At 51.7% G+C, this 9,261-nt stretch overlaps 1 protein-coding gene across 3 annotated transcripts; it reads left to right on the forward strand.

Annotated features, from left to right (window-relative positions):
* The first annotated feature begins 684 nt into the window (after window positions 1-684).
* On the forward strand, window positions 685-7,772 carry LOC719436 (kallikrein-2). Of its 3 annotated transcripts, none has more exons than XM_015124676.3 (5): window positions 685-765; window positions 1,979-2,224; window positions 3,708-3,994; window positions 4,108-4,244; window positions 5,601-7,772. In XM_015124676.3, exons 2-5 carry the CDS (start codon window positions 2,070-2,072, stop codon window positions 5,781-5,783), a joined length of 762 nt encoding a protein of 253 aa, XP_014980162.3. In that variant the 5' UTR covers window positions 685-765; window positions 1,979-2,069; the 3' UTR covers window positions 5,784-7,772. The 3 variants fall into 3 exon arrangements, with proteins under 3 accessions (XP_014980162.3, XP_014980163.3, XP_014980161.3); XM_015124677.3 differs by having other exon boundaries at window positions 1,979-2,138; window positions 4,108-4,281; XM_015124675.3 differs by having other exon boundaries at window positions 1,979-2,138.
* Window positions 7,773-9,261: the final 1,489 nt, after the last annotated feature.

A 9,261-nucleotide genomic window follows, 5' to 3' on the forward strand; every position in this document is an offset into this window, starting at 1 on the left:
AGTACTTGGGACTTAGGCACATGAGACTTTGTATTGAAAATCAATGATCGGGGCTGGCCGTGGTGGCTCACGCCTGTAATCCCATCACTTTGGGAGGCCAAAGTGGGAGGATCGCTTGAGCCCAGGAGTTGGAGACCAACCTAGGCAACATAGCCACACTCTCTCTCTACAAAAGATTAAAGATTAGCTGGATGTGGTGATGCATGCTTGTGGTCTCAGCTATCCTGGAGGCTGAGACAGGAGAATCGGTTGAGTCTGGGAGTTCAAGGCTACAGTGAACTGTGATCAAGCCACTGCACTCCAGCCTGGGCAACAGAGTGAGACTCTGTCTCAGAATCTCTTTTTTTTTTTAAAAAAGAATCAGTGATCATCCCAACCCCTGTTGCTTTTCATCCTGAGCCTGCCTTCTCTGGCTTTGTCCCCTAGGTTATGTCTCCATGATCCATAGGCCCTGCCCAATCTGGCCTCACACCCTGGGAATGCCTCCAGACTTATCTAGTATTGTGTGGAACAGCAAGTGCTGGCTGTCCCTCCCCTTCCACAGCTCTGGGTATGGGAGGGGGTTGTCCAGCCTCCAGCCTCATAGGAAGGGCCTTGATCAACATCTAGGTGCCTGCAGGGCTGGGGCGGGGTCCTGGAGAATAAAGCCCTTTATAGGGCTTTATAGGGAGGCTCCCCAGCCCCAAGCTCACCGCCTGGCTGTGGACATCTGTGTCAACATGTGGGTCCTGGTTCTCTTCATCGCCTTGTCTGTGGGGTGCACTGGTGAGATGGACGGATAAAGGAAAGGGGGCGGGTTCTGACTCTTATGCTGAAGCCCTTTCCCTCCCACCCAGCGCCCCGGCCTCGTCCCTTCAGCCCACAGTTCATCCCAGACAATGTGCCCCTGACTCCTCCACACGGCAGTAGTCCTCATGCCCACACTAGGTCCCCGCTCCCTCCCACTTACCTCAGACCTTTCTCCCCATTGCCCAGCCAAATCCCTGCTCCCAGCCGCTTTACTAAAGAGCAAGTTCCTGGGCATCTCTGTGTTTCTCTTTATGGGGCTCAAAACCTTTCAAGGACCTCTCTCCATGCCATTGGTTCCTTGGACCCTATCATCGGGCCGCCTCCTGAGCCCCTCAGTCCTACCACAGTCTGCTGACTTGTCCCGTTCAGCTGTGAGCATTCAACCCTGTGCCCTGGCCCTTGACACCTGGCTTCCCAGCCTTGTCCCAGGAAACGGAGATTCCACCGGATTCCACCGGACACTTCCTTCTTCCCCCAAGGCTATCTGGCCTAAGACAACAAATGCTGCCCCCACCCCCAGTCTGGCACTGGGGCTCTGAAAACTGCTCCTTCCCTGACTCTTTGCCCCAGGCTCTTCATTCAATGGCCAGCCTTTTCCATGGGAAAAATACGAGCACCCCCAACCACATCCCCAACCACAACGGCCAGTTCTCTGATGCCCTAAATCTGCACCCTTTTCAAAACCTCAAAAACAAAACAAAACAAAGCGAGAAACAACCCAGACAGAACGGTTTGCTTAACCTTGGACATGGCAAACCGTCCCAAACCTTCCTCTCCCAGCAACTAAACCTCTCCACTGGGCACTTATCCCTGGTTTCTGGAACCCCTTATTCTCTTAGAACCCACAGCTTCCACCACAGTTTCCCTTCTCCCAGTGTAAGACCCCAAATCACTCCAAATGACCCAACCCCCAACCCGATGCCTGCTCCAGATGCTGTCCCATGTCCCCTACTCTGATCTCAGGTCAGCTCTGCTCTCAGAGCGTGAAGTCTCCCCACCTGGTCCAGCCACCAACCTGCCAACGCAGGGAATAGCTACAGAATTCCCAGCCCTCCCAGGACCCCTTGCTTGTGTCCTGGACTCCCAGTCCTGGTCCTCTGCCCCCATATCTCTTCAAACCCACAGCTCAGCTCCCTCCCCTATCCAATTCTTCTGAGTCTGATCCCCCTGACCCAGCACCCCTCTGCAGGTGCCGGGCCCCTCATCCAGGCTCGGATTGTGGGAGGCTGGGAGTGCGAGAAGCATTCCCAACCCTGGCAGGCGGCTGTGTACAGTCATGGATGGGCACACTGTGGGGGTGTCCTGGTGCACCCCCAGTGGGTGCTCACAGCTGCCCATTGTCTAAAGAAGTAAGTAGGATCCTGGAATCTGGGGAGGGAATGTCTGTGTCCCACAGGAATAACAGCTGGATACTTCCCCCAGGGTCGCTTCTTAGGTGAGACTTCAGACTAAAGGAGAGAGGGAAAGTCCTGGCCCAGGTTGCACTGGGAGGCAGGGCTGGGGCTGGACCACCCTCCCCATGGCAGCCTGTGTCTCTCTGTGTCTGATCTCACCGTGTCTCTTGGTGTCTGTATGGTTGTGTCTGTATGTGTTTTGGTCTCTATCTCCCTCTCTTTTTTCTGTCTCCCTGTCTTGGTGTCTCCCCCATCTCCGTGTGTCTCTGGATCTCTCTGCAGCCATCTCTGTCACCTTGTGTCTCACCCTCCATCTCTTTGCCTGTCTTTCTCCTGGGTCTCTGCCTCAGCCCTTCCTCATCACTACTGAATACACCCAGATGGGCCTGTGACAGTGGGTGGGGAGCACCCCGAAAAAGGAAGGGCTTTAAGCTCAGTGTGTGTGTGTGTGTGTGTGTGTGAGGGGGGGGTGCCTGTCACTGCACAGCACTCTCTCCAGGACATCCTTCCATCCTGGGGAGACACAGGAAAGGCTGGTTTCAGCTGCAGCTGGGTGCGCAATTGAGGAGGGAGGAAGGAGAAGGAGAAACAAGAAAGGAGGGGGAAGGTGGCTGGGCACAGTGGCCCACACCTGTAATCCCAGCACTTGGATAGGCCAAGATGGGTGGATCACCTGAGGTCAGGAGTTCGAGACCAGCCTGGCCAACATGGCGAAACCCCATCTCTACTAAAAATACAAAAAGTAGCCAGGCGTGGTGGTGCATGCCTGTAATCCCAGTTACTAGGGAGGCTGAGGCAAGAGAATCGCTTGAACCTGGGAGGCAGAGGTTGCAGTGAGCCGAGATCGTGCCACTGCACTCCAGCTGGTGACAGAGCAAGATTCCATCTCAGAAAAAAATAAACAACAACAACAAAAATGAACAAAAACAAAAGCGAAAGAAGGGGAAAGGAGCTGGAGAAAGAAGGGAGGATGCGGCCCTGAGCCCCAGCTTCAGGTGAGCCTCCCTCATGCCTCTCCTCCTCCCTCTGCTACCCCACACCCCTCAGGTGCCTCCGTGGCCTCCCTCCTTTTTCTCTCCCACACTGTATCACCTCTGGGTTCCTCTCTGCTGTTTCTCCTGCTCTCTCTGACTTCCTGTGTCCTTTTCTCATTTGTCCATCTCTCACTCCCTTCCTGGTTCTGTTCCTTCTCCCTTCCTCTTGCCCGTGTCTGTTTCTCACTGTCTCTGTCTTTTCTTTGCCCATCCTAATTCTCACTGTTCTCCCCTCTGCTTTTGTCATTCCTCTGCCTTTTTGTGCTCTCTCTTTTCCACTTCGTTTCTCTCAGTTTCTGTGTCTGCCTCTCACACAATCACACTCCTGTTCTCTAATTCACTGTCTGTATTTCACCACGACTTGTCTCCCCCACCCCTGTTTTTCTCACTGTTTCTTTTTCTCCCCTTTGGAGTCTCCCTTATCCTCCCCTGCCCCATCTACCTTTCCCCATTTTCTCTCTCCTCATGCATCCACCCCCTTCCTCCCCAGGAATAGCCAGGTCTGGCTGGGTCGGCACAACCTGTTTGAGCCTGAAGACACCGGCCAGAGGGCCCCTGTCAGCCACAGCTTCCCACACCCGCTCTACAATATGAGCCTTCTGAAGCGTCGAAGCCTTAGACCGGATGAAGACTCCAGCCACGACCTCATGCTGCTCCGCCTGTCGGAGCCTGCCAAGATCACAGACGCTGTGAAGGTCCTGGGCCTGCCCACCCAGGAGCCAGCACTGGGGACCACCTGCTATGCCTCAGGCTGGGGCAGCATCCAACCAAAGGAGTGTACGCCTGGGCCAGACGGTGTAGCTGGGAGCCCAGGTGCCTGGGTCTGGGGAAGTGGGGCCAAAGAACCAGGTGGGGTCCGGCCACAGCTCAGTTTTTGCTCTGACCCGTAGTCCTGCGCCCAAAGAGTCTTCAGTGTGTGAACCTCCATCTCCTGTCCAATGACATGTGTGCCGGAGCTTACTCTGAGAAGGTGACAGCGTTCATGTTGTGTGCTGGGCTCTGGACAGGTGGTAAAGACACTTGTGGGGTGAGTCATCCTTACTCCCAACATCTGGAGGGGAAAGGTGAGTGGAGACCTTAATTCTGGGCTGGGATCTGAAAACCAACCAGACATCTGCCTCCCCTGCTCCCCAGTTGTAGCCACGCCCCCTCCCCATGCCTCATCTGCCACCCTCCTCCCCCCTTCCCTGACTCCCTCAACGCAACAGGTGATTCTCACAGCATAATTCTCCCATTCCTGTGTTGAGCACATGCTTACTGGGCACCTGCTGCGTGACCAGCATTGCCATAGGCCCTGGGAAGCAGCAGTGAACAGACAGCTGAACAGAGAGCAGCCCCCATGCTGGTGAGGGGCAGGGACGGGGATCACGACGTGGAAATGCTGGAGGCTGTCAGGAAGTGATCGGGCTTTGGGGCAGGGAGGAGGGGTGGTGAGTGTGACTGGGAGGGGACATCCTGCAGAAGGTAGGAGTGAGCAAACACCTGCCGCAGGGGAAGGCAGAGCCCTGCGGCACCTGGGGGAGCAGAGGGAGCAGCACCTGCCCAGGCCTGGGAGGAGGGGCCTGGAGGGTGTGAGGAGCAGCGAGGGGTCTGCATGGCTGGAGTGAGAGATAAGGGGTGAGATGGCCTCACACGGGGAAGAGAGGGCCCCTTCTGGAGGGCCTCCCCTGGGCCGCAGGAGGCCACTGCTTTTCCTCAGAGGAGTCAGGAGCTAGGGATGGTGCTGGACGGAAGCGGGAAAGGGCCTGGCTCAGGTGTCCAGAGGCTGCTGCTGGCCTCCCTGTGGGATCAGAGTGCAGGGAGGGAGGGCAGCCGGGGTGCTGGGGAAGTGATGATGAGGATGACCTGGGGTGGCTCCAGGCCTTGTCCCCACTGGGGCCCTCACCCAGCCTCCCTCAGTCTCCTGGCCCTCAGTCTCTCCCCTCCACTCCATTCTCCACCTGGCCCCAGTGGGTCATTGTGATCACTGAACTGACCATGGCCAGCCCTGCCTGTGGCCTTCCGTGGCTCCCAGATGCCCTGGAGAGGGGACATCTAGTCAGAGAGTAGTCCTGGAGAGGTGGACCCTGTGATGCACCTGCAGATGCTCCTGCTCCTCCTCCCACTGACCTGTCTGCAGGGACTGTCCTCCTGGACCCTGCCCCCTGTGCAGGAGCTGGATCCTGAAGTCCCTTCCCCATAGGCCAGGACTGGAGCCTTGTTCCCTCTGTTGGACTCCCTGCCCATACTCTTGTGGGAGTGGGTTCTGGAGACATTTCTCTCTGTCCCTGAGAGCTGGGGAATTGCTCTCAGTCATCTACCTGCACAGTTCTGAGGGATGGAGTTGCCTAGGCATATATTGGGGCCAATCTTTCTCACTGTGTCTCTCCCCCTTTACCTTTAGGGTGATTCTGGGGGTCCCCTTGTCTGTAATGGTGTGCTTCAGGGTATCATGTCATGGGGCCCTGAGCCTTGTGCCCTGCCTGAAAAGCCTGCTGTGTACACCAAGGTGGTGCATTACTGGAAGTGGATCAAGGACACCATCGCAGCCAACCCCCGAGTGCCCCCGTCCTACCCCTACCTCTAGTAGATTTAAGTCCACCTCACGTTCTGGCATCACTTGGCCTTTCTGGATGCTGGACACCTGAAGCTTGGAAGTCACCTGGCCAAAGCTTGAGCCTCCTGAGTCCTACTGACCTGTGCTCTCTGGTGTGGATTCCAGGGCCGCTAGGAAAAGGAATGGGCAGACACAGGTGTAGGCCAGTGTTTCTGAGATTTGTGTAATTTCATCCTCTCCTTCGGAACACTGGCTGTGTCTGGAGACTTCTCACTCAGTTTCAGTGAGGACACACACAAGGACGCGGATGACCGTGTTGTCTGTGGGGTACAGAGACGGGAGGGGTGGGGCCCACCCTGGAAGAGCGGACAGTGACACAAGGTGGACACTTTCTACAGATCACTGAACATAAGCTGGAGGCACAATGTATGAGGCACGCGCACAGCAAGGATGACACTGAAAACGTAACCCACTCTGTCCTGGGAGCACTGGGAAGCCTAGAGAAGACCGTGAGCAGAAAGAAGGGGAGGGTCCTCCTGTGTTGTTGAAGGAGGGACTAAGGGGAGAAACTGGAAGCTGATTAATTACAGGAGGTGTGTTCAGGTCCCCCAGCCACCATCAGATTTCATGATTTCCTAGCAGGACTTCCAGAAGTAAAGAGGCATCATGCCGTGGTTTATTATGGTTTGTTACATCGATAGGATACCTATTGAAATCAGCAAACAAAACAGACGTATAGATTACAGTGTGGAGAAAACAGAGGAAAACTTGCAGTTACGAAGATGAGCAACTTGGCTTTACTAAGTTTTCAGACTGTCAGGAAGTCAAAGCTATTAGGCTGAGGACCTTGTGGAGTGTAGCTGATCCAGCTGATAAAGGAACTGGCCAGGTGGGGGCCTTTCCCTTTGGATGGAGGGCATATCTGACAGTTATTCTCTCCAAGTAGAGTCTTAGGGACAGCACATAATTCTCCCTGCAAGGATACATGATAATATGTATGAAGTAATCCCAACTAAGGAAGCTCACCTGATCCTTAGTGTCCAGGGTTTTTACTGGGGGTCTGTAGGATGAGTATGGAGTACTTGAATAACTGACCTTAAGTCCTCAGACCTGAGGTTCCCTAGAGTTCAAACAGATACAGCACGGCCCAGAGTCCCAGATGTACAAAAACAGGCATGCATCACAAATCCCATTTTTAGCATGAAGCGTCTGGCATGGCCCAAGGCCCCAAGTATACCAAGGCACTTGGGCAGAACAGTCCAAGGAATCAAATATCATCTCCCAGGAGTTATTCAAGGATGAGCCCTTTACTTGGAATGTACAGGTTTTGAGCACTGCAGGGCTGCTGCGTCAACCTTTTACTGTGGAGGGGGTGAGGGAAAGGGAGAGGATAAGGAAACCCCCCTGGGGATTTGGTGTGGTCTTGTGATCAGGTGATCTATGGAGCTATCCCTACAAAGAAGAATCCAGAAATAGGGGAAAATAGAGGAATGACACTGAACTCAAAGAGCATTCAATCATTGTTTTATTTGCCTTCTTTTCACACCATCGGTGAGGGAGGAATTCCCACCCTGGGGTTATGAAGATGGTTGAACACCCCACACATAGCACTGGAGATATGAGATCAACAGTTTCTTAGCCACAGAGATTCACAGCCTAGAGCAGGAGGACACTGCACACCATGCAGGATGACATGGGGGATGCGCTCAGGATTGGCATGAAGAAGCAAGGACTGTGAGAGGCAGGCTTTAGAGTAACAAGAGGGTGGGGTGAACTCTGATTTCCATGGGGGAGTGTCATGGTCTTGCGTTACTAAGTTTTGAGACTGGCAGGTAGTGAGACTCATTAGACTGACAACCTTGTGGATGCAGCTGACTCAGCTGATGGAGGAAGTAGCCAGGTGGGAGCCTTTTCCAGTGGGTGTGGGACATGTCTGGCAAGAGTAGGAGATTTTGTGGCACTCCTGGTTACAGATATACTGAGGCAGCAAATAAAATTGAATCTTGTTTTCTGACCTTATACTGTGTAATTGTAAATGGATATTTAGTAATGTACAGGGGGTCAGGGAAAGACAGGGGATAATGAGTGCACCTGTGGGACTGGTTTGGTTTTGTGATTGAATAGCCCATGGAATTATCTCTGCAATGATGAACTATTTGAAAGAAACCCGATTGATTTTATATTGAATCAGAAGTTAACTTAATAAGCATGCTGAAAGATAAAAAAAGATACTAGGAATATAGAGCAAGGCTAACATACATAAAATATGAGAAAAAGTAGGTCAGAAATATTAGGTAGGAAAAATATAATAGTTGAAAAAAGTAAAAAAAAATGGATTAATAGAATTTGATAGCGGTGAAGAACGCAATAGTGACATTTTAGACCAGATTGAAGGACAGAGAAAGAAAAATGTCAAAGAAATACTGAACGATGTGAGTGCTGGAAGTGTAGATACTGACACTAAAAACTCAGGAAGAGAAAAAAATAGGAGAGGAGGAAACACATGACTAAACACTGAAGGCAGGTTATTTATTTATTTATTTATTTTTTATTTATTATTATTTTTTTGAGACAGAGTTTTGCTCTTGTCACCCAGGCTGGAGAGCAATGGCACGATCTCGGCTCACTGCAACCCTTGCCTCCCAGTTCAAGCGATTCTCCTGCCTCAGCCTCCCTAGTAGCTGGGATTACAGGTGCGCACCACCACACCTGGCTAATTTTTGCAGTTTTAGTAGAGACGGGGGTTCTCCATGTTGGTCAGACTGGTCTCGAACTCCCGACCTCAGGTGATCTGCCTGCCTTGGCATCCCAAAGTGCTGGGATTGATTACAGGCATGAGCCACCGTGCCCAGACTGAAGGTAGGTTTTATGGAATTTAAAATATCCGAACAATCTCAGATCAATAGAATCCATAGAGTGTGACTGAGTCAAAAGAAGGAAAGGCTACGAGACAAAAAAGAAAACTAGAATTGTCATTGACAAAGCCCTGGAGAGAAAGGATATTAGAAATATTGAAGGAAAAGAATGTAGAACTAGAATATAAATTCATTCCAACAGTTTGGCAGTGTGTATCAATAGCCTTTTTTAGACAATGCAACATTCTCATACATTGCTTAAGGGAGTATAAGTTGGTATCCTCATTTTAGAAAATGATTTAGCAGTATGTGTTGCAGCTGAATGTATGCATGACCTATCAGTATCAATCTTAGAAATATACCCCCTAGAAACACTTCATATTTTCATAAAAATCCTCATACAAGAAAGTTCATAGCATCCTCAAACCAGAAACCACCCAAATGTTTATCTATAGGATAATGGAAAAATAAATGGCATATTCATACCAATGAATAGTGTGTGTAGTGAACGAGGATTATGTTTCATCCAAGACAGAGGTGGGGCTTTAAAAAAGAAACTGCCACAAGAACACAAAGAGAAAACCAGAGATGGAGAAACAGCAGAGGAGATAGAATCTGAGATAGACAGTGACAAAATTGGGAAGAGGAAAAAC

The sequence above is a fragment of the Macaca mulatta genome, chromosome 19 (assembly GCF_049350105.2).
Source record: "Macaca mulatta isolate MMU2019108-1 chromosome 19, T2T-MMU8v2.0, whole genome shotgun sequence".
Taxonomy (NCBI): Eukaryota; Metazoa; Chordata; class Mammalia; order Primates; family Cercopithecidae; genus Macaca; species Macaca mulatta.